The 25,363-nt window shown below is 37.8% G+C and overlaps 4 protein-coding genes across 5 annotated transcripts in view; 1 reads left to right on the forward strand and 3 right to left on the reverse strand.

Moving 5' to 3' along the window:
* Positions 1 to 25,363, reverse strand: part of LOC114243351 (EGF like, fibronectin type III and laminin G domains protein pikachurin) — a 145,854-nt gene that overhangs the window by 63,617 nt on the left and 56,874 nt on the right. The window contains exon 2 of the mRNA XM_028174807.2: positions 4,296 to 4,458. Within this exon, the coding sequence (XP_028030608.2) occupies positions 4,296 to 4,428 (133 nt within the window). The 5' untranslated portion in view covers positions 4,429 to 4,458. The remainder of the gene's footprint in view (positions 1 to 4,295; positions 4,459 to 25,363) is intronic.
* LOC114243349 (alpha-N-acetylgalactosaminidase) lies at positions 8,690 to 15,657 on the forward strand. 2 transcript variants are annotated; one of them, XM_089739119.1, is made up of 9 exons: positions 8,690 to 9,046; positions 9,523 to 9,697; positions 9,896 to 10,070; positions 10,543 to 10,640; positions 11,671 to 11,832; positions 12,584 to 12,778; positions 13,270 to 13,431; positions 14,051 to 14,123; positions 15,451 to 15,657. In XM_089739119.1, the coding sequence occupies exons 1-9, from the start codon at positions 8,880 to 8,882 to the stop codon at positions 15,516 to 15,518; spliced, it is 1,275 nt and encodes a 424-aa protein (XP_089595245.1). In that variant the 5' UTR covers positions 8,690 to 8,879; the 3' UTR covers positions 15,519 to 15,657. The 2 variants fall into 2 exon arrangements, with proteins under 2 accessions (XP_089595245.1, XP_028030606.2); XM_028174805.2 differs by having other exon boundaries at positions 15,553 to 15,657.
* serpin-8 (serine protease inhibitor 8) lies at positions 16,093 to 19,202 on the reverse strand. The gene is made up of 2 exons (XM_028174804.2): positions 18,043 to 19,202; positions 16,093 to 16,487 (listed from the first exon to the last, which is right to left on the reverse strand). Exons 1-2 carry the CDS (start codon positions 19,056 to 19,058, stop codon positions 16,208 to 16,210), a joined length of 1,296 nt encoding a protein of 431 aa, XP_028030605.2. The 5' UTR covers positions 19,059 to 19,202; the 3' UTR covers positions 16,093 to 16,207.
* Positions 19,769 to 25,107, reverse strand: serpin-31 (serine protease inhibitor 31). The gene is made up of 2 exons (XM_028174806.2): positions 22,963 to 25,107; positions 19,769 to 21,694 (listed from the first exon to the last, which is right to left on the reverse strand). Exons 1-2 carry the CDS (start codon positions 23,913 to 23,915, stop codon positions 21,478 to 21,480), a joined length of 1,170 nt encoding a protein of 389 aa, XP_028030607.2. The 5' UTR covers positions 23,916 to 25,107; the 3' UTR covers positions 19,769 to 21,477.

Consider the following 25,363-nt stretch of genomic DNA (forward strand, 5'->3'; position numbering starts at 1 on the left):
AAAGATCTATCGCTATGCTATTACGTACTACTGAGTAAGTACTCTATGTATTATTGAAATTATATCAGTATAAGAGACTTTTTGGCGGGAACGCGAGGAGTGAAGTTGTGTGATTTGTTTTATTTTGTCTATTTAGTGTTTCTTCAGGCTTAAATGTGTAATAACGGTGGTTTATTAACTGTTTAATATCTGTGAAATTGCACAAATGTGGGAAAATGAAACAAAGCCGCTGGACGCAACTTCTCGGGATCCTCCAAAAGGTCCACTGAAAAAATCTTAGTAAATGACCACCATTTTACTAAGATTATATTTCATCCCATATCATCTCATTTCATTTATACTCCATATTATCATTTTTCATAAAAATAAGAATATAAATTAAAATAAGACATGACTTAAAGGTCTTAGTTACCAGGTCATAAAATCACTTAAAAAAAATATCAGTATAAGGGTACCTACCCTATGTTTTATTCAAAACGCTTTAGGTAATACATACAGAAGCACAGGAATTCTATATTCTTCTTCATAATTTTCAGTATAGCAATCAACTTCTTGCGACGCACATTATTGCCAGCGTTGAGTTTATAAAATTTTCAATTATTTTTATGTGTTGTTTTATGAAAATGATCGGGAACGAAATAAAATGAAGTTGATTTATCAGAAATTATAATCAAATGGTATGAAATTGAATGAAACGAGATAAGATGAAATTAATTCATATGAAATTATATCTCAGTAAAAGGTTTAAAATTTACTGAGACTCCAATTGACTTTTTTGAAGTATCCGAGAAACCACATTCATGCTATATGTTTCATTTTCTCAGATGCTAAGCGGTTCATAGCCCCGTGTTACATGTTTATGCATTAACATTAATCTATTTTTACTAAATTCACTAAACTTGAAATATCGCGTTTCGGCCAAACAATCTAGGCACAGACCACAGACCTATTGAAGTCGTCATGGCCTAAAGGACAAGACGTCCGGTACATTCGTATCTAGCTATGCACCGGTGTTCGAATCCCGCAGGCGGGTACCAATATTTCCAATGAAATACGTACTTATCAAATGTTCATGATTGGCTTCCACGGTAAATGAATAACATCGTGTAATAAAAATCGAACCCGCAAAATTATAATTTGCGTAATTACTGCTGGTAGGGCCTCTTGTGAGTCCGCACGGGTAGGTAGCACCATCCTGCCCTATTTCTGCCGTGAAGCAGTAATGCGTTTCGCTTTGAAGGGCGGAGCAGCCGTTGTACTACACCTTAGAAGTCCATATCTCAAGATGGGTGGTGGCATTTACATTGTAGATGTCTATGGGCTCCGGTAACCACTTAATACTAGGTCGGATGTGAGCTCGTCCACCCATCTATACAATAAAAAACATATATATCAAAGAATATAATGAACTACTTTCTACCATTAGATGTGTGGTCTCCTTAATCTGAATAACGCCAATAAAAGAAGTCTAGTTAGTAGAGTACTTTCAGTGATAAAGATAGAACTTTATTACAGATTATCGATTTATTTTATTCGGCAGTCAATAAACTAAAAGCCAGGGTCGATTAAAAACCCTTAAACTCCAATGGCTCTCAAACTTTTTACACAATCTCGTGTTAATTAAGTGGGGATTATACGTTGGAATCGAGCGTTAAAATTACGGTACATAGCAGGGACGACAATTAAAATAATTAAACCGCTCGTTTGAGACGCAAAGATCGCGATAGTCTTATTCGGATGGGGGCGAGCTAATTTGAGAAACTGTGTTATGTAATTGTGAAACTTCGAAGCGGAGTAAAGGGATCTGTTTTGTTAATTTGTTCACGATAATACGGGGTTCGATTTAACGTAGGTAGTAGTTTTTGTATGCAAATCTTCTTTTTACTTACTTAAAATTACTTTATAGCCTAATTTCGGGTTTTTATTGTCATTATATAGGTTTTTAACTTCAAATTAAATTTCTATCCCACGGTTAGTTTTTTTTATTATTCATCTTTTCAAATTAACAAAACTAAAAAAAAAGAAAACGCAAGAAATACATGACTTAAAGATTAATTTAATTGACGGTTTGACGTTGACATTGACGATTAGAAAGGGAAATAAAAATCACCCAGAACGTGGTGCAAGAGAGGCGATCAAAACCTGTGGCTGAAGGACTTTCTGGGGCTAGCCTCCGAATGAGGTGTGTGGTTCTACCCCTGGCGTTTCCTATGGTGATATTATAAAGACATATACTGATTACTTCCAATCTATAGGCCCAGCTCGTGACTGCATTATCTATCTATATATTACTAGGGTAGACCGAGGTGAATCGGATCAAATTTTTTTTGAGGTTATGTAAATCATACAAAAATGTAATTTATGAACTTTTATTGATATAATTGAAATTAGCAACAATCCAGCTACGCGATAAACATTTTAAAACTTAAATTGTTCATAAATTCTTTAAATTATAAACTAAAAACTTGAAACACAGAAATATCCGAATCGCCCCAATTCTCGGGGCGAATGGGATCGTGCGAAATAAATATTTAAATTAAAAATTTCTTAAGACTATGAGCTTTGGAATCATATATTTTTTTATAATAAATAATAAGAACAATTAGTCATTACTAATACATAAATCACATACATATGCGCCTTTCCCCCCTCCTATATAAGTACATTTTTCATGGCACCATTCTTCGTATGCATGGCACTGAATCCAATCTGCTGATGGTGGATGAATGAATTTTTCAGTTTATTAATACAATGCGAATCTCTCTGTTTTGCAGATAAACCTTTGATTTTTATTCTAAGCGTTCTGTTATTCTTCTCCTTTACATTGTCATCGGTCATTTTTTCTTTATCCACAGCTTTTTTGTCAGTCTTTTGTTTACTGTTAGCGTCTTATTCGAGGAAATTACTCTTACTCTGGGGTGATGTCAAATGTAAAATTTATTTTGTAATTTTCTCGTCGACATTGTACAATCATTCCAGTCTTCCTCTTAAATTAGTCTTGTATAATACTGTTTCCAGCCTTATAGAATTCAGCTACTTTTCCCTTTTCATGCCGTCTATTCTTGCTCTTGACAATCCTTCTGGTTTCCGAAAAGTTAACTCCTTATTTATTTTCATAAAGCGATGAAACCAGTCCTGACCAGCCATTCCTACTTATTTGTTAAATTTGCGTTGAATGTTCTGACGTTCTGCGAATTGAAACAAATATTTATGAACCAGATTGGTTGTAATTCGAAAGCCACAAGTCGCCAAATACAGTAAACGGCAGCTAAAATCTTTTCAGCATCTTCAGCAGTGTCTCATCTCAGATTGGCTGTCTACCACGTGTTTTAGTGGAATTGACACCCCCGGAGAAAGAAACTACCTTTTGTAAACTTGTGTATGGTTATTCGTAAATCATAGCAGCCCGACGTAACGTGAACTCTTTGGCCAGGATTTTATTTGCAGCTTCTCTCAATTTACTTGGGACCATTCTCCCACATTTGTCTTTATTGTATACCTGCGAACGATCTACGATGAAATAAAAATGTATCTATTAACTTCATTTAAAAAAGCGATCCAATTCGCCCCCGAAGACGTGATCCGAATAACCCCATATTAAAGACTTTTAAATGCGTATTTTACACATTAACCAATGACATTGTGCTTAAAAACTATATTTTTTTCTAAAATAGAACCCCTTCCCAATCAATATAAGCCATAAAATTCAAAGTTTTAATACAAATCCATTAATACCAAATTTTTTTAGTAAGTACTTACCTTAGATGAGCGCGAAAATTGTAACGCACACAAATACCTTGCTTAAGCGAACAGAGCTGACACACTGATGTACTAATTTAATCAAAGCACTACCGATGGTGGGAGATGCGGGATGGTAGAGGGTCAAAAAACAGTAGTCGCCTGTATTCTATTTCAACGCGTTATCCTAAATATTTAAGAATTTCTTATTTTGATCCGATTCACCCATTGATCCGATTCGCCTCGGTCTACCCTATATAAAAATTAATTGCTGTTCGTTAGTCTCGCTAAAACTCGAGAACGGCTGGACCGATTTTGCTAATTTTGGTCTTGAATTATTTGTGGAAGTCCAGAGAAGGTTAAAAAGGTAGATAAATATGAAAATGCTCGGAATTAAATAAAAATAACAATTTTGTCTTTCCTTTGATAAGTCCCCCGTCGGATGGATTCCTTTTGTTTGTTTTAAGTTTATTTGATATAAAAGTTTAGGTATTTTATTTATCGATTGAGGCACTACGAAATCTGCCGGGTCAGCTAGTTGGCAATAAAATAGATACCTTGGAATGCGGCTTCGAACTGCGCCGGGTCCTGGGTGGGCGCCCGCGCGGTCGTCGGCACCAGCAGAGTGGCGAGCAGTGCAAAAACCGGCGCGACCCGCGGCGCGGCCATCTCACCACTACGCCATGCCATCTCCGCCCATGCTCGACTCCACCACGGCTTCTGTTTCAACCAATACTACTATAAGATACGGTAGGTACACGCAAATTAAATAATAACCATTCAAAAATCAATTATTGCTAGGTGCTATTGACTGATTCGTTGGAGCAGTAGTCAGTGCCTCTGACTTGCACTGAGGGTCGTGGGTTCGATTCCCACATCGGGCAAACATTGTGTGATCAGCAGGTTTGTTTGTTTTTGTCTAGGTGCTTATTGTCTATGTATATTTAAAGTTATTTTTTTAGTGGACTTTTTGGAGGATCCCGAGAAGCTACGTCCAGCAGCTTTGTTTCATTTTCCTACATTTGTGCACTTTCATATATATTAAGCAGTTAATAAACCACTGTTATTACACATTTAAACCTGAAGAAGCATTATATAGACAAAATAAAACAAATCACACAACTTCACTCCTCGCGTTCCCGCCAAAAAGCCTATGTTGTCCTAATGGACATGGCTATGGACATTGAGCTAGTTTAATATTATTCCACTTATTATTATTCTGTATGATCGTAAATCGTATGCCCGCCTAAGCTAATGAAAAAAAAAAACTGAGACTTCAAGTCAACTTCAAAGAGAATCTAAATGTATTTGTACAAATAGATTCCCCGTTCTTTGCACTGCTACAGTTTTATTATAGTTAGAAAAACTTTTATTTCTTTAACCTTCTGTTCGGAAGTTTTTCCGTTTTCAGTAGGGTTGCAAGTAGGGGACTTAGCTACGAAAACATAATCAATGAGTTCGATTAAAATTTAGCAGCGATATTATTTCTATTGTGAGGTTTAATGACATTCAATTTTTCATATTGATAGCAGACAAGCTCGGGATAATAAGCCATAATAACAGTAACGTCGGCATTTGTCGAAATCTATTAATTGCTCCATTGGCTTTAACAATACCACTGTATGATAATGTATCTGTGCGGAATCTTCTTCTTTTTCTTCACCTTATCCCACTAGGTGTCGGCACAGCTAATTATTCTCTTCCATTCTCTTCTATCAGCCGTCAGCTCAACACTCGCTCCTCTCCCTCTTATATCGTCATTCAAGCACTCCATCCATGTCGTCTTTGGTTGACCTCTTCCCCCTCTACCTTGCACTACTGTTTCTACTTATATACATCTAGTCACATGCATCTTCTCTCTACGCATCACATGTCCATACCACGCCATCCGTCCGCTCTTTAATTTGTTGATTACCGGGGCTACTTTCAAATTTCTCTGATTTACTCTCTTTCTTTATCATGACCATTCTTGTCACTATCCATCTTAACATTCGCATCTCTGCCGCGTGCACTCCTCTTTCATGCTTTACTTTCGTCGCCCAGCATTCAGATCCTTAAAGCACGACAGGTCTAATGATCGTTTTGTAAATTTTCTCCTTGAGCTGAAGGGGAATTCTACGATCGCATGTTGTTAAAGAGACATGTCGCCATTTGTAGTATCTGTGCGGACTGCAGCACGAATAAATGAGTCGTCTATTATCAAAGGTGGCAATCTGTGCATTTGGACAACAAAATGTTATTGATATGTCAATACAGATTGATTTGAATATAATCATCTCCTTCAAAGAATACGGTTCAAAACCTGCATTAAAATATAAAGGTTAATAGTTAACCTGTTATTTATCTAAGATGTCGTTCAGAAGAGGTTTGTGACTGCCAATGGAATACAAAGTCAATAATTCGTTTTTTTGATTTACCTACCAATAATTGTCCAAAAGTCACATTGCCGGCTTTGATAATAGTCGACTCAAATAGAGGGTTGTCAAAGTAAAGATTATGGATGACTTAAGCAAAATGGGTTATTTAGTATGTACTACTACCAATTAATACTATTTAGTGATGACCTATTATAGATTATGTTACGTTAATATGATGAGATGGATTTTCTTAACAGTATTAATATAATAGACGAATTGACATTGTTAAATAGCAAGGTTCGCGGCGGATGCGCATAAGACACTGTCTACTATTATATTTAAAAATAATGTTATGATAGCCTTAATAGTAATAACACTTAATTATTGTGGTTATTAAGATAAAAAGAATATTGACATGATTTTTTGGTAGAACTCCTGAAATTGCCAGAAATTTAAACAATGTCTTTGCACAACCATATTATGTTTTTAATTAAAATATAAATTAACAAAATTACGAAGAAGTTTTTGTCAGATTGTCCAATTTAATAAGGCAATGAACTAAGTGATCGACTTTTTTGCCACGAGATAGTTTAGAGATCATAAATATTGAGTGTAGATGTATATAATATGTTTAGAGGTACGTTTGTTATAGTTGTTGCAAAGTATGACTGCACGCCGCCCTTAATTGGGTGAGTGACCAATTTGAGGCAATTTGTATACGCGGCAATGTAGGTTATAAAATATGTAGCTTATGTAGCTACTGACCGCTCCATCGCGTGCGCACACTAACGAAAATGTGTATTTACGATTTAAACTACAAATAAAGACCACGCGCGCTCGTACCTACTTTGCAGCAACCATAGAGTGGCAGCCATAGATTATACACTTAATATATTTGAGATGGCAGCAACTATAGGCAAAACTGACGTTTTATCTGTCAAAGCTTGAAATTTTTTTTTTTAATTTTCTATGGCCTCGTTCTAAAAATAGAGAATTGCAAAATATGCTGAGTAATCTGCAGTTTAATAGTTCGTTTACTATTTAAAACATCAGCTATAGGTACTCAAGAGCCTACGGATATTACAGATCATCGCGTAAGAATCATTTTTTGCCTCTATCAAACCACATTGAATCGTAATATTATTTCACTGACATCTGATTGATAACCCTAGCGCAAATGTAGCTTTGAAAGCTATAACACGCAACGCTCGCTCGTCCTTTCACTTAAATCGTGTGGATCGGCTCGTAGCTACTTTTTTTATTTTGTTCAACGTTTGCCCTTCAGTACGTGATGTCTCGCAGTTTGTTAAACCCTTTCTAATAAACCGGGCTAAGTAAATTAAGTATATTTGTACTTTGCTTTCTACGTAAAGTTTGAGATGTGTTGTTGACGTTTAGAAGAACAAAAATATCGCGTAAATAGATCTTTACATTAAAATGTATTTGATGAATCAAAAGGCATATAATAATATATTAATTGCTGGTTTTGAAAAATGGTAAGGGTCATGTGTCATTTATTTTTTACGTAGGAGTTAGTTTATAACCTGGAGTCCCGGGAGCTCTAAGAAGAATTGTCATGGAAGAGAAGTTGAAAATTATCCAGCTGCAATCAGCAAATTCCAACTCAAAAACACATCAAAATAGTACAAGCGTGGCAATTGTGTGTTGAGTTGACTAATTTATTATAAAATAATTTATTGCTCTTTGATTTATTACTTATTTCTTTGATTTACACAACTTGCTACAGTGGGGGCCACTGTAGCAAGTCCTGGTTGAGTCCTTGCTCGCTAGTAAAATTGGAAAGGCCTCCGGGCCACCAGTAATCTCTCAAACATAAAAAAAATACAGTGGCGTCACCATAATTGGTCGCTTTTCAATGGAAACTTCGTCAAACATAGAGAGTGTGCTTCTTAACCCTGCATAATTTATAAGTACTTAGTTTTTTTAAAGTCCCAATACTACCAATACAATATCGATTTGTTTATTGGTCCAAAATGAAGGAGATATTTTGTTTTACGAAAAATGAAAGGGGCAAATCCACACACATATTTATTATATGACAATTTTCACAATCTGTCTTATAATAAAAGTTGAATTTAGTCCTTTATGGTCTTTTTGTCGGTGCCACCAATGGTATTTAATTGACAATAACGACAGAGGTGCTGAATGTCAAGATAACGTCAGACTTTTTGGCGGGAACGCGAGGAGCGAAGTTGTATAAATAATTTTAATAAGTCTATGTAAGGTTTCTTCAGGTTTAAATTTGTAATTACGGTGGTTTATTAACTGTTTAGTATTTGTGAAAGTGCACAAATGTGTGACAAAGAAACAAAGCCACTGGACTCTAAAAAGTCTACAGAAAAAGTCTCATTAAATAACCACTATTATACTGAGATTATTTTTCATCCCATTATCATCTCATTTTATTTATTTTCATGCCAATTGATTACTATTTCAAATTAATCATTTTCATGTCATTTCGTTCCCTATATCATTTTATCATAAAAAAAGCATATATAAAAGTTTAGGCTGTATGGCGTGATGCCTTTGCCTTTCCAATTAGAAAAATAGAACGACTACATTTATGTTAACGTCACATCTGTCTGTTTGAATATTGTTAGTAAATAAAACACGAAATGCAACCTAAAATTTAATTATAATTTTGTGTTTATACCTATATGATATATTTTTAATAGCACATGCCGGTGATTGTTTAATGAAATCCCTATCCATTTTCATAACAAAAATTGTAAACCGATTAACCGGGTCTGACTGTAATAAAATATGCCGGATTACAATAACATTGTTCGCGCGATGTTTTTCATTTCGTTGTTCGGTTACGCAAGGGTTTTGGAGAACGGACTAGTACGTACGCCTCCCATGGGGTGGATGTCGTGGGGGTATTACATGTGCGGCACGGATTGCGAACAAAATCCGGACAAATGCTTAGAGTGAGTTTCATTCAAACATTTTATCGGTTAAAAAAATTTACTGACAGAGATAAATTTCTCTTTAGGAAATTAATTTTTAAAGCGATTTTGCAGTTTTGATAAAGAAAAATCTATGCTTACTGTCTTAAGATACATGATGACATAGATGAAATTGAAAATTTTTAATGAAATGAAGACGCAGTACTGTTAATTTCAAAGAAATCTATCTCATTATTATTTAGCCTTTTTTCGGAGTGTTTATTGATGCCTTTTTTATAAATATTTTCTTTCGCTCTACTTTTATCTATTGAATCAAATAGGTAATGCTGTGACTCACGTTTGGCCAAAATAAAATAAAATAATTATTGATTAACTTAATTACTTAGAACATAAAATTAAAAGTAAAATATTTAAAATAAGTGACCACTGAATTAATAAGTCTGAAAATTATAAATGAAGTACAAGAAGTTGTAACAGAAATACTTTTATAATTACAGTGAGAAATTAATTTTGTCCGTGGCAGACACATTTTACAATGAAGGTTACCAGGAAGCAGGTTTTGAATATATCATTATCGATGACTGCTGGTCCGAACATCACAGAGACAGAGACGGAAGACTTGTGCCTGATAGGCTGAGATTTCCTAATGGCATGAAGTACATTGCTGACTATGTGAGTTTTCCATGCTTGTACATCAGATGTCTATCATGTTCATATATTTCTTGTATGACACAGAAGAAAAAAAATAAGAAAACTTTATTACCACTCCCTATAGCAAGCTATAGTTCACAGCAATATAGATAAAAAACTAAACTCAACTTTGTATACTAAGTATTTTTTTGAATAAAATCAAGTAATTTTGTCAGACAGATACATTCGCGTGATCTCAAATTCGGTATGTACACAAACGTAGCTGATGTCACTTGTATGAGATATCCGGGCTCAAAAGGACATTTTAAAGTCGACGCTGACACTTTTGCTCAATGGGGTGTCGATTATCTCAAAGTGGATGGGTGTTTTGTGGGAGAACAGTACTTAAATAATGGTAAGTGCTACATATTAATTGATGTTGTGAATGATCTAGATTGTTTTTCTGTAATAAAAAACCACGACATAGCCTAAAGGATTGCAAAGAACAGATGGCAGTTGAGGTAAAAAGTTCTCGAGTAGTAACCACGTACTGGAAAATACAGCATGAGTTGACAAGTAACCTACCACCTGTTAAAAGTGGCGCAAAGCCTGATGCCAGTCTTAGTAGAGTATGCGTAGGTATACTAGAATAGTAATAGGTATAATAGCATAGAGGTGCTAATACAATACACGGAGAATGGTACAGTCCATTCTATTTTTCTATTGCCAAAATACGTAGGGTGAACATTAAAGACATTGAAATCAGTGCTGCCAACCGATATGATAACCAACATTGTTGTTATTTATAAAGTAGTAACTACATATTTTAGTAAGATAATAAGCATATTCGCTCATATAAGATTGACTATTTTATTTTTCCTTTTCAGCATACATACATTTTGGTGGATATTTAAACAAAACCAATAGACCTATGGTATATTCATGTAGCTGGCCCTATTACATAGAGTTTATACACAATAAGAAGGTATGTTCGCTCACTAATATATTTTTAAGGCCTTTGTTTGTAGATTAGCATCACATAGCAGGCCTCATTTTTGGTTGAAAACAATTATGTCATAAGAAAAGCATATTATATTATGTATTCAAAGGTATATCATGAAAGTCTATTAAAAATACCACATTTAAAAAAGAGAAGAGACGAGAAGCATCTATATCATAAAAAAATATATTTAAAAAATCATCTAACTCTATTCACCTAGAAAAAAGTTCAAAAAAAATATGTTTGTTTTTGATTTTTTTAAAGTATTCGCTTAGGTGTTTGATATAGGTTACCTTTTATCCTGAAAAAAAAAACGTTTCATTCCCACGGGAAACTTCACTGACACTTTTCCTCGACTACGCAGGCAAAACTGGGACTAACAGCTAGTAGTTTATGTATAACCTGACAGGATGCTATTTGTCATGGTAAATGACATGATCCGGGCGACGCCGGGTGCGTCTACTCATATATAAACATGGCAATGTGTTCGTTGTTTCGTGTTACCGAACGGATCTCCAAATTGATTCGACATTTATGGACCAGAGCGTATTTGAATTTACTCTTTGGAGCCGCAAAAGTGGCCTAAGCTTACCATAGTTAGTATGGACATAATGAGGTTCCAATTTATCTTTATAATACTTCGTAGACAAAAAAATGCGCGCTAAAATGATGTTTACAAAGGCATCTATTATCTACGAATGAAACTAGGGATAGGCCGATTTTGCATCAAAATTTATTATGTTTTAAATAAATTGTAATACATAATCACCAATATGAATTGTGGCTTAAGCCATTTTTGCGCTGACGGCCTCATTTTCATGGCATGAATACGCTATATAGCGTTCGTTCAGTAAATCGATCATCAAAAATCCCCGGACTCGCGGGAACCTCAGATGAGATTCGCATCCTGACTCGAAAAAAATTACCTCAAATCAAGTAAAGGAACCCACGCTTTGCACACACATCCACATCGTTCGCAATGAGTATTCATTAGTGAGCTTTCATAAAATTTTAGCCGGATTACCCTACTATATCAAAACACTGTAATCTATGGCGGAATTACCATGATGTCGTGACATCTTGGAGCGCGGTCAAAAACATTATCCAGCACTACGAAGATGAATATTCTGGTTTGGAAAAGTACCACGGACCCGGTCATTGGAATGACCCGGATATGGTGAGTGATTAAAAAACGGCCGGTAACGTAATGGACCTGGCCGCACCAATCACTTTGAAGCATGAGGCCGTTGTCTTAGTTCTATTTTTATATAGCAATGCATCGCGGTAGAAATGGGATAGTCATATCCCATCCGTGCGGATTCACAAGACGCTCTACCACCAGTAGTTAGGCAAATTATATTTTTTACGGTTTTGCTTTTTGTTAGACGATGTTATTCCTTCATCGTGGAAGTCAATCGTAAACGTTTGTTAAGTACGTATTTCATTAAAAAAGCTGGTACCTAACTGTAACAGATGCATCGCTCGATACGAATGCACAGGGCGTCTTATCTTTTAGGCTTCGAAATGACATACCTAAGATTCTATGAAGGGTGGAAGATAACGGGCACACTTACGAGACATACGTGAAATCATCTGACCTTTCTCTTATACGTAACTGTTTTAACGAAGAATTTCGAAATCAGGAAATCTTCTTTTAACTGGTGGTAGGACCTTAGGTGAGTCCGCGTGGGTAGGTATCACCACCCTGCCTATTTCTGCCGTGAAGCAGTAATGCGTTTCGGTCTGAAGGGTGGAGCAGCCGTGTAACTATACTTGACACCTTAGAACTTATATCTCAAGGTGGGTGGCGCATTTACGTTGTAGATGTCTATGGGCTCCAGTAACCACTTAATACCAGGTGGGCTGTGAGCTCGTCATCAAAGCAATAAAAAAAAATCTAAAAAAGAATATGTCCTGTTTTGTTGCAGCTAATTTTCGGTACCGATTCCCTGACAGAAGCACAAAGCAAAATACATATAGGTGTATACGCGATGCTCTCGGCGCCTTTGCTCTTGAGCTGCGACATGACCCGAGTGAAGGGATACGAAAAGAACCTGCTCTTGAATTTGGACCTCATGGCGATCGCTCAGGATCCGTTGGGGATCATGGCTCGACCTTATAGGGTACTGTTTGATTTGTACCTTAGAGCTTTAGGTTTGTCTGATAATCGCAGTGGGGACTATTATGAGGGTGCACTAATAAGTAATGCAAAAGTTTAGACTAGTCTTATACATTACGGCACTCACAATGCCAAGGGCTTCGATAACCACTTAACACTGGACTGAACGTAAGCTCTTTCATCAGTCTATGCAAGGAAATAGCTTATTATGTGTGAACAGTTTTTGTCGCGAATTGTAACGTTTTTTATAAAACCTAACAAACAATAAACATCTACCTGAGTCCCCGTTCGCCGCACGCCTCAAACCTCAAAAACGGCATTCACTTTGTCAAATTAAAATACTTGTCAAGGAATTTTACTACCATCCTCCCGTTTCAGCCAAGAATTCGTTTGTCTCAAACTCAGTGATTCATCATCATTTGGAGCTTCTACATATGAGGCTGTGCTGGCCGCAAGTAGAGTGACCTTCTCGACAAATCGTTATTGCAATTTCAGATTGATTACATAACTTTATGGGTGAAACCAAGGATGCCGAGGAAGGGCGATATATACCCGTCCTACTCGCTCGCCCTGGTCAATGTCAGCGGTCAGAAACGTACAATAACCGTGAGGCCTTCGAACTACGGCCTCAATTGTACTGACGGGTACAGTGTGATGGTATGTTCACGTTGCTTTTGATTTCGTCATAGATTGATTATGTACTCTGACATTGCCCCGCATGCCACTGGAGTTCATCTATAGAACCTAGAACCTCGCTGTTCTTTCACAGTGAGTTTCTGTACCAGTTAATGAGAATGATGTAGTTAGAGCCTCTGACTGCTGCGCTAAGGGTCGTGAGATTCCCACATCGGGCAAACATTCGTGTGATGAAGGGGTTTATAAGCTCTTTGTCAGGGTATTTATAATCTACTTAAGTTCAAATAGATTTAAACGTGTACATCAGTCTCTAGTTACCATAGTACAGTCCCAGTTCCAAACCTAAATTGGGCCTGAATGACAATGCGTGACTTTTACCCGGTATTTGTTATTATTTATTTATTAACTTCTCATGTACCACGAACCAGCTGCATTTGGAATGTACCATGCTGTTTCCTCAGCGCAATTGCATGTCCTTCTCCAAGCAGCGGTCTGGCTGTGCCTTTGGCACCTTTGACGTCCACAAACGGTAATCACTCACCATCGAGTCGGTCAAGGCTATAAGCTCGCCCGGCCGCAGTGGAAATAAAACGAACACGAGATACGTGGCCACAAAAAAAAATAGTCTACTCTTTTTCAGGACATTTTTAATAAGAGATTTTTGAAAAATATAACTTTTGAAGACAGCATCGACGTGACCGTTCCTTCTGAAGGTAAGTCACAAGATTAGGTTCAAAGGTATAGTTTTTGTTTAATATGTCATTTCTATAATTTCACATGTTTATATTCTAAATTAAACTGCATTGGCGAATGAGCTGGCCGACTGATCGCAAGTGGTTAACGAAGTCTACCTTGAGACATGAGGTCGAAGTCTCAATCTTATTTCATAAGGGTGGTCCCACCGTTCGTACTGCAACGTGCGACTATTTCGCGGTACAAACAAGCAGAATGATGGTAAATAATCTTGCAAGTATATAATATGCCTTATCACTACCCTGTTTTTTGGCTATGCTCTTAAATTATTAAGGTTGCAAAGCTACATTTCCCCAATGATTATTGAAGATGATATACTAAAAAAATTGGCGACCCTGGCCAACGAAATCTCCTTGGCATTTTTTGAGTCTACACCGAATAGGTTATTAAGGCACTATTTACTGAAAGTCCTTATCCGTATAGGTTATGTAAATATAATGCATAGATGAATAAATTATACCTTTTGCTACGTATCTCACAAAAATAAATGAACTCTTAATACTTATCTGTCCTTTCCCTCGACTTTTCTAATAAAAGGATATGTTAAGGTGAAATAATTCGGTTAAATTTAAATCATGGTTTGTTGGCCAACGCACATACAAATATCATAGACTGATTTAATTTATGTTGTAGCTTCATTAAACTTTATAAATAAATCTGTAATGTAGAATAGCAGCACTGATTTGTGTTTATAGACGCCAAATTATTTATATCCGTTTATGGTAACGGCTTTTAGCTAATGAAAATACTCCCAGCATGGTTTATGTTAAATTTTTTTGACTCGAAATCTACTAGAAGATTTCCAGCGTGACCAACGTTTCTAATGCGTAACGGACTTTATTATTTACACGATTTTGTGTTTGCATGTATGTGTGTAGTAGTGATTATAGTTAAACTACTGATTTTATGGACACACCTTCGGTTTGAAGGGTGGGGTAGTCGTAACTATTCTGGGAGACCTTAGAACTTATATCTCAAGGTAGGTGGCGCATTTACGTTGTAGATGTCTATGGGCTCCAGTTACCACTTAACGCCAGGTGGGCTGTGAGCTCGTCCACCAACCTAGGCAATAAAAAAAAACTCAAAGTGATTAAGGCCCAGTCATCTTGGTATGTCGCTATAACGTGTCCTACTTCAAACGAGGCTTGTGGAGAGTACTTAATGGTAGGCAGGGACTTGGCTCTGCCCCTGGCATTGCTGAAGCCCATGGGCAACGGTAACCACTCACCATCAGGTATGCTCGTCTGCCTACAAGGGCAATCAAAAAATTGTTGCGAACATGTCCAGGTAAGTTTGGCCGCTCTGTCGATTGCGACTTCAAGTTATTTGTGGGGGCGCGGAGGAATAAAGGGTAGGATACTGAAAGAAAAAAACACTACATTGTTTCAGATGTCATATTATATACTTTGTTCCCGTTGTGATAAATACATACAGCTGAAACTAAACGAAGTACTTAAAATGATTGTGATTATTAAATAATTTATCCAATTAAAATTGTTTTGTTTTATTGACGGTGATCGCTAACCATTGACCGTAAAAAACATTCATAATCTGTTTTTATGGATTCATACATTCTTTTTAGCTGCAGTTTAGGTCTTAACTTAATATACTCAGTTAATTATGATGTGTTCTATATTGGCATACAGTCTTGTGGAGAGATGAAGTCGTATGTTTATAAAGAGCATTGAAAATACTTCTAGTACTGTTATTATTCAAAATGCTTTAGAAATATTAGAGCAATGAGCACGGTTTTTGGCCCACTGAGTTTCTCGCCGGAACTTCTCAGCGGGTCGCGTTTCCGATCCGGTGGTAGTTTCTGCGAAGCACTGCTCTTGCTAGGGCCAGTGTTAGCAACACTCCTGATTCGAGCCCCGTGAGCTCACCTACATGTCAAGGAGAAGCTGAAATAGTCTCTCAAGGCTACCAGCATAGGTAGCAAAAAAAGAAAAAAAAACGGTTTTTAACGGAAAGTGCGCCAAAATTTAAATTATGTTCGAAAGTTATACTTTTTTTTTAATCTTTTGCAAACAAATTACATTACAGCTTAAAGTTTGCTCTGAGGATCGGGCAAAGAATATGCCCCTTCAAAGAGGACGGTTTCAGTTTTCGTATCGACCAACGAATACATGAACGGTTTGTTCGCTATGAAATCCCTGCCGACCGCGGCCGCGAGTCCTGTGGCCACGTTGGTCGCCGTATTGAGGATTCCATTCAAAATATTCGGGTTTGCGGCCGTCTGTGCTGGGTTCAGACCGGCCGAGTCTATTTTAACGGTCACCCGTTGTAATAAACCGCCGGGCAGAGCTGCAGGATTCGATACGTATCTGCGGACGTTAATAAAATGTACTAATGATATTTGTATTTTTTTCTTCTTTTTTATTGCTTAGATGGCTGGTTACTAGAGCCCATAGACATCTACAACGTAAATGCGCCACCCACCTTGACATATAGTTCTAAGGTCTCAGTATAGTTACAACGGCTGCCCCGTCCTTCAAACCGAAACGCATTACTGCTTCACGGCAGAAATGGGCAGGGTGGTGGTACCTACCCGCGCGGACTCACAAGAGGTCCTACCACCAGTAAAAAGAGGCCTTACCACCAGTAATAAGATGTCCTACCAGTTGTATATTATTATTTCAATCGATAAGTACGCTGCTGTTAATTTCCTTCCTTAAAGATTTCTCCCCCACTTGATAGTTGTCTTTAGCAATAAGACCGCCCATTTTACTTTTGTATTTAACGTTTTGCATTTGTTTTTTCTCTAAATCGGCTAACAATGAAGCGCACTCTACTTCGCTGTTAGTGTTTCAAATTTATTATTCAGCCAAACTAACTAATCTGTATGTTAATACGTGAAGCAAAAACTTTGTACCCCTTTTAACGAAAATTGCGCGGACGGAGGAGTATGAAATTTCCCACACTAAGACAATAAAAAAATATATTAATACATTAACACATTAAAAAAAATATTACACACACTACCATGTATTTGACACACACACCCTTAAATATTCTTGTTTATTGTAAAAGGCTGTGGTTTATTTGAGAATAGATTAATATTGTTTGTTTTTAATATTATTTGTCTATAGTGTAGTCTTGGCGAAATATGTGTTTATAGAAGTATAATAGTCTTTGACAATAGAACCGTGATAATGTTCAAACTTATAATTTCAATTAATTATAGTCGAATTTCGGTTACAGCGGGACCACTAGTTATTAGATCACTAGTAAATATGACATATTACGATCTCCCGCGGGAAGGTTCCCTATTCTGTATTTTTTTTTATCGCAAAGCAACCTTTATTGTCGGTTTGAAGGATATAACAGGCGGGAGCCGATAGGTCCTCAACATTTATGCAATAAAAAATCGATTGTGACTTCGATTTTCTGTGCCAAGATCGATGGCGTCAATCACCATTGAACTCCGAGAACTACTTCACACCAGTTCGATCATGATCACGAATAAAAAAAAGACAATAATCTATACTAATATTATAAAGCTGAAGAGTTTGTTTGTTTGAACGCGCTAATCTCAGGAACTACTGGTCCGATTTGAAAAAATCTTTCAGTGTTAGATAGCTCATTTATCGAGGAAGGCTATAGGCTATATAACATCACGGTAAGACCAACACAAGTGCAGCACCAATAAAGAATGTTTCAAAATAAGGGTTTAAATAGCTCCTTAACATTCTACAATTCAAAAATATTTTCACTCTACGTAAATGAAGTGGGGAGTAAAATTTAGCGTTATGCCAATGTAACTATCCCACGTGGACGGAGTAGCGGGCGAAAGCTAGTAAAAAATAAAGATAATACTTTATAATCTCTACGTCCTTATCGATAGCTTTGTAATTTAAAAGAAAATAATATTTTACATACCTAGTAGCGTCAGGGTCGTACCACAAACTCTTAATGCCGATGTCTTCTAGTAACCTTTTAGCATTGTATTCCGAGGTGACATGGAATTTCGGTATAGCAATATCAATCGGGATCAAACTGACGGTTAAAGAGTTGAAGATATCGATCACTACAGATCGACGGTACAAGCCCATCAACTGATTGACAGACGTGTTGTTTAAGCCCATTGCTATCAATATCGTGTACCTTCCGTCGTGGCCCACGGGCAACTCCAAAACTTTGGCATTAGCTATAGGAATATGACCCAGCCTCGCTCTTCTCTTTGCACGCATCATGTCAACTGTACCGAGCGGTACTCCCTCGTCGTTATGGAAAGTTTCTCTTTCGATTGTGGCTTCTGGAAACGCCGTGGTCCAGAGGCCGCTGTAGTCCAAAGTGTCGATCAGGAACGAATTCCCTAAAGATTCCTCATCTTGCGTTATTTCTCTTCTCTCAATCGGTTTTTCTGGGTCTGTTAGATGTTTCTTTATTGGAGCTCGTACTATATGCAGTAGTTTTGCTGTGTGAACAAACTTCGACCAATCCGGGTTTATTATTAGATTGTTGTCCAAAATCAAGGCGCGTGTCGTGGTCAAATGGACGTCAGTTCCCGGCGTGGCCAGACTATTCGCAATTTGGTAATACCTCTCGCGTTTACATGCTTCGGCAGGTAAATTGAGAACTTCGAATAGTTCCTTTTGCGACTTCGGGTCTCCTCCTTCTCCGAGCGCTGCTAATGACAGCCAGATAGATAATGGGGCCACGACAAAATGGAAGTTGCTGCTCTGACCGGCGACCCTGTACAAACGCGATGAGAACTCTGCGAGGGCTCGCTTGAAGTTCTGGCTCTGATCTTCATTGCAGATGTTTGGAGGAATTAAATTGCCAAAGACATGTGAACCTTGGACAAGGTTACCTATTAGGCTTTGGGCTTCGGAAGCTTGAGGCTTGAAGGCAGCGAATAACGCTACCAGTAACGATACATGTAGTAACTTCATCGTGATGCAAATGGTTGAAAAATTTCCGATGCAATCCAGTTTTATACGCTTCACAATTACTTTTTGATTAGGTTACTGATATTTTTAATTTGTATTTTATTGGTATTTAATAGCTGTAGAATGATCTAGTTAATTTTAGATATGATGATTCCTTAATAAATTAATTCGGAGATGCATCGGTTAAAATACATATAAATTATGTAAATATCCTTGTACCTACATCTGTCATGGGACTGACTGATTGATATGTACATCAACGCGATCTAAATCATTGTGTCTTCAAATTGTAGCAGTTGATGCTTATATGTTATCATGTACTAAGGTAGTATTTTTGGGAATTTCACAACTAAAGCGGGAAAATTAAGTAAGAACCATGGTATGCATGACTAATCGTTCTCAAAGTAGGATAATTCAATTGTATGTACTTATTTAAATAAATGTACACGTAAATTGGCGTTTATCCAATATTTTCCTTAAGTAGGTACGACCGGAGTTGAAAGATTAAATGCGTGGTACGTCAATTTAAAAGGAACATTGGAATTAAAATTAAATTATTTAATAATGATGTTTTGGAAAGGGCATTAAATTAATCTAAAAAAAAAATTCAACAACATTATGATTTTAAATTGATTTTAACGGTAATAGCACTCGAAAAACGAGACTAAAAAAATCGAACATACAGTAATAGGTTTTAGCCTGCGTGAGAATGAGGTAGAATGCTTCAGTGGGTTACACTTTTACCGTGTGTCTTAAAATTCACGTACTAAATGTAATTCTGTATTTATTTTTAATTTAAAGTTGGTGGTTGGTCTCATTTAAGGCCAGCATGGGTAGGTACTAATGCCGTTCTTTTTTTATTGCTTAGAGCTCACAGCCGACCTGGTGTTAAGTGGTTCCTGTAGCCCATATACATTTACAGCGTAAATGCGCCACCCACCTTGAGATATAAGTTCTAAGGTCTTAGTATAGTTACAACGGCTTCCCCACCCTTCAAGCCGAAACGCATTACTGCTTCACGGCAGAAATAGGCAGGGCGGTGGTACCTACCTGTGCGGACTCACAAGAGGTACTACCACCAGTAAAACCTGGCCTATTTCTGTCGCTAAGCAGTCGCACGTTACGGTTTGAAAGATGGGGTCAGTCTTTATACTCTACAATTGAAACTTAGAGCTCATATCGCCACTCACTGGCACTCACATCGTGATGTCTATGAGCCCCAGTAAACAATACTAGGCTGACAGTAAGCTCTTTCACCCGTTTACCAAACAAAAAGCTCATTCTTTGTGAAAGGTCGCGGTTACAGTGGTTACCGCGAATTTAAACAATGCTTAGCATTTTGACGGTTTACAATCTCGTGCATTTTAAAAAGAAAGAAAAAAACATTTTAGTCTGTTTTAAGAGTTTTTTGTGTTTTCGTGTCATGGCAGACATAGAGCGTACAATATAGAACAGTGACGTCAAAGTTCACATACCATAGACATTCGACAAAACTCAATTAGCGCGAACTAAAACGTTTACATCTCGTGCCCCTGGCATCACTGTTGGCCGCGGCTTGGCTCTGCCCCTGGCATTGCTGACGTCCGTGACGGACAGTAACCACTCACCATCAGCTTGGCCGTATGCTTATCTGCCTACGCGGGCAATAAAAAGAATATAAAATTTTCAAAAGCCAATTTCAACTATTCAATACGCTTAATTAAGTTTGCTTAAGTTGGGTTAAATTAGCACGGCATTGGCCCGTACACCACAGCTCTAATCGAAATCATTGCAGCCTTAAAACCTCCAGTTCAAGTTATAGATATCTATATATTAATACTTGAAGCAAAACTTTGTACCTGTTTTTACGAAAATTGCGCGGACAGAGGAGTACGAAATTTCCCACACTTATAGAGAATATAGAGAAGAAGTGCACAATGCAAATATTTTTTTAAAATAATGCATAAAAGATACATTATATCAATAAATAAAAACATCACACACGCCACCACGTATTTGACACACACACACGCACACATAAATGCTATTTGTTTATTGTCAAAAATTTCTTATTGCTTAGTCTGCGGTCAAAATGAGAATAAACTATATTGTTTGTCTTTATTAATATTTGTCTCAAGTGTAGTCTTAGCGAAATCTGTGGTTATAGAAGTGTAATAAATAGTCTGACAATAGATTCATAATCGTGTACAAACTTATAATTTCAATTAATTATAGTCGAATTTCGACTACCAGGGGACCGCTAGTAGTTAACAAATAGATAACAAACTATGAAATAGTGCTATTACTCCAAGATAAAAAGAATACACCTTAAATGAAATAGGTCTTTTATACTTGTTTGCCTTAACGATGAATAAACATTTCACGTTTATTTTGTTTTTATTAAATCAGAAATGCAATGAAATAAGGCCGCAATATAACGATATCATTTATAGGTTGGCTGTGAGAAACCTCCAGAGAACAAAACCGTGTAAGTGTCGTCGAGCAAACAAAACATAAACGGTCTATTGGCGATGAATTCGTCTCCGTGCGACTCCTGTATGAACCACTGGTCTTGAGGTAAAATGGCGCCTCTATTCTCTATTGTCGCTGTCACGCGTTGGATGAACGTGGAAGGCGAGGCTGGAGGACTGGTTATGTTTCTGGAAAATACACTTACGTTGTACATGCGAAAGTTCTATTACGTTTTTACGCCCTAATTCTTGGACCGATTGTGACGAAATTCAGTATAGAAATTTATCTTTTATTCCGCTGTTAAGCACGAGCCTTTGCACGAGCGTAGTCTACGAAGGCGAAATTGCAAATGGAACACGTCATTTCGGATCCTCCCGACCCACTAACGGTGCTTTTAGGTACCTTAAGCACCGGTCATCGTTCTCGTCGAACCCGTCGCTTGCGAGGAATGGCTCGACGAGTAAATTAAGCCATAAACACAGCCCACCGAGTTTCTCGCCGGATCTTCTCAGTGGGTCGTGTTTCCGATCCGGTTGTAGATTCTGCGAAGCACTGCTCTTGCTAGGGTCAGTGTTAGCAACGTCGTCAGGCTTGAACCCCGTGAGCTCACCTACTAGTTAAGGCTACGCTGAAATGGTCTCTCAAGACAATCAGCATGGGAAATAAAAAAGTTACACCAATATTTGCTTGAAGTGGAAATCGACCCCACGACCCACGGCGCAATAGTCAGGTGCGCTAACCACTGCACCACCGAGTCAGTCAGTAATATATAACTATCTTTCAAAGTTCCGTAATTAAAATACGTACTCCAATGTCTGGTCTGATCCATCGGGAGCACGTTACGTCATAGGACTCGTTCGTGTGAATTCCGAACACGTTTCCACTTTGACAACTTCGGTGACTCGATTCAAAGTCTAATAACATCCTGCTTCGACTCGAGAAAGGACTAACTAATTCATAAAGGAAAAATAACTAGGAACGTGACCTATTATAATGTGGGACGGTTGACGGCCAAAAAAAAGGAAAATATTTTAGTCAACTATATCTTTTTTTTCTACCTATGCTGATAGCCTTGAGAAGCTATTTCAGCTTCACCCTAACGTTTAGGTGAGCTCACGGGGCTCAAACCGGGTGTGGTGCTAACACTGGCCCTAACAAGAGCATGCCGACGCTCAAAATAGAATTCCCTTATCGACTTGCCCCGTGTTAAGCGGCTACCGGGGCCCATAGACAGTGATTTGGCAGCGACTTGATCGTGCGTCCGGTATTGCTGATGTCCATGAGTGATGGTAACCACTCACCTCAGTATAGCAGTTACGCCTTCGGTAATACCAATGTTCGTGTGCGACGATAGCCCTACTCATTAAGCCCCATTTTCATTCAAGAATAATAAAGTGTTGATCCTGATGTGTATGATAAAAAATAACTAAAATTGTAGATAGAATAGAATATTTACCCGGTAGCCATAGGATCTGTCCAGAGACTCTCCACACCGATACTTTCCAGCAAAGTCCTCACGTCCAATTCAGATACAATAATGAAACGTGGTATCGCTATTTCTATCGGTACACGAGTATCGTTCAGGTTTGTCAGCAACTCAATCAACGTATCTATGTCTGCACTAGCAAGGGCTTCTGTGATTCCATCACCCATTGCGAAAATAAACCGGTATTGTGCGTTATGCCCTACCGGAATCTCAGCGATAGTTGCCTTTAAAGTTTGGTCATATGTCATTTTAATGCGTTTCCTAGTTCGCATCATGTCAACTGCACCGATAACATTGCCTGAATTATCGTGGAACGGTTCGCGAAAGATTCTCGTCTCCGGGAAGGCTTCGTTCCACAGACCCTTATAATCCAAGGAGTCTAATAGCACTGAATCTCCCTTAAAATCAAGGCTGGGCAGAAACGAAGATATAGCCTCACGTATTATAACAGCAGTCAATTGTGGGTTGCGTTTCATCGGCACTGCTCTGATGGTCAAACCGCAGTAATTATTAGCGAAATTAAGCCAGTCGTCGCTGACTTTTATGGATTCGTCGACCAAATACAGCCGCGTTCTCGGCAAAGACACATCCAAACCGAATTTTTCGCCTTGCAAACTAAGCTGGTAGTAGTTGTGGCGACTGCATTCGTCTTCAGGTAAACCGAGAACCTCAAACAGCTCTTGGCGTGCTGAACCTCCAGCTCTCTCGGCGAACGCAGCCAAGGTCAACCAAATAGAAGAGGCCGAGAAAACGTATTGGCCATTTGTCTCCTTGATTATCTTCTGACACAAAGACATTGTAAACTGGTAAATTGCCTTCCGGTATTCAGCACTCACGTCGTCACCAGTACCACAAATAACAACGGAATCGTCCCACCCGCTGACGGAAACCGCTAAAAACGTTAGCAATACAAACATCTGCATATTTGGATAGCGTATGAAATGGATTCCGGTCTGCGATTTACTTTATACATAGATTTTTTGTAGTTTTTGTGTGTCATGAGCCAGTTCTTAAAGGTTAAATTTGATGTACAAGAATAACAAAAGTATTGTCTTATTTTTGTTGTCTAAACAATATTTTGATCACATTTTTGTAAAATGGTCACCTTGTGTAGACCTAATATACTATCAGTGTAAGTATATCTTTTAGCGATAGTTCTTCTGCATTGATTTAGAGTAAGGTACTGGTTTGAGGTATGTATGTGGTCACAGACTAGCGAAATAGTTTTTACAAGAAAATATAATCAATACATATAAACAAAATATAAGAAAAAGTAATTAATTTTCGGTAGCACCATTGTCACAACTTAGAACTATGCAATACTTAGGTACTTACATTAGTGGAAAGATCCACCTGTATCTTAGGGGCTAGCTAATTTGGTATCTACTAGCGTTATTGTTCTGAGAGTAGCGTACAGATGTATCAGATTGACACGTTAACAAATAAGTCTGGTCTAGCTTATGCCAATTCCATTTGTGAACGTTTTGATGAGCACGAGAACTAGTATTTAACAACTATACGAATCACTAGAGACAAGATAAGGGTACATAATTTTAAGCACGAACACAAGGACACGATACTGGAATGTCTACAATTTCAATCTAAAAGTCTTTTTATTTGTCAACCTTCTAGCAACCTGTATTGTGACATTGCGAGCGACACCTGACCCTTAGTTTAGTTCATTCAACTTAAATATGAGTTGTCATCATAGATAATTGATGTAAGCCAAGAAAACAACCAAGTTGCGTGTTTTTTTTTTGGTATGAGGAATTTTTGATGGACCACAGGCCTTTTCAGCTTCAAGCAGGTGGGCGAGCACGGACTCAGCCCGGAGGGATGGGCGGCTGCTTCATGATTAACCAGACCCAAGTTGCCGTTGAGGGCTATTTGAACCTTTTTAATATGTAGGTATATATCGGAGAAACCGCATTATTAAGACCATCGTCAGACATCATAGGGACGAATAGGGTGACCGAATTAAGAGAAATATTGAGTACACTGGAGTTTACTGGTGGTAGGACCTCTTGTGAGTCCGCACGGGTAGGTACCACCACCCTGCCTATTTCTACCGTGAAGCAGTAATGCGTTTCAGTTTGAAGGATGGGGTAGCCGTTGTAACTATACTGAGACCTTAGAACTGATATCTCAAGGTGGGTGGCGTATTTACGTTGTAGATGTCTATGGGCTCCAGTAACCACTTCACACCAGGTGCGCTGTGAGCTCGTCCACTCAAATAAGCAATAAAAAAAAAACACGTTTGTTATCAAGGAACAATTTAGAAATGCCTGACGTTGGCAAATAAAAAAGAATGACAGTTCTTAGGACGGAGGCGCGATGCCTTCGTCTTCAAGATGACTGGGTGGTAAGTGAC

The sequence above is a fragment of the Bombyx mandarina genome, chromosome 28 (genome assembly GCF_030267445.1).
Source record: "Bombyx mandarina strain Sakado chromosome 28, ASM3026744v2".
Lineage (NCBI taxonomy): Eukaryota > Metazoa > Arthropoda > Insecta > Lepidoptera > Bombycidae > Bombyx > Bombyx mandarina.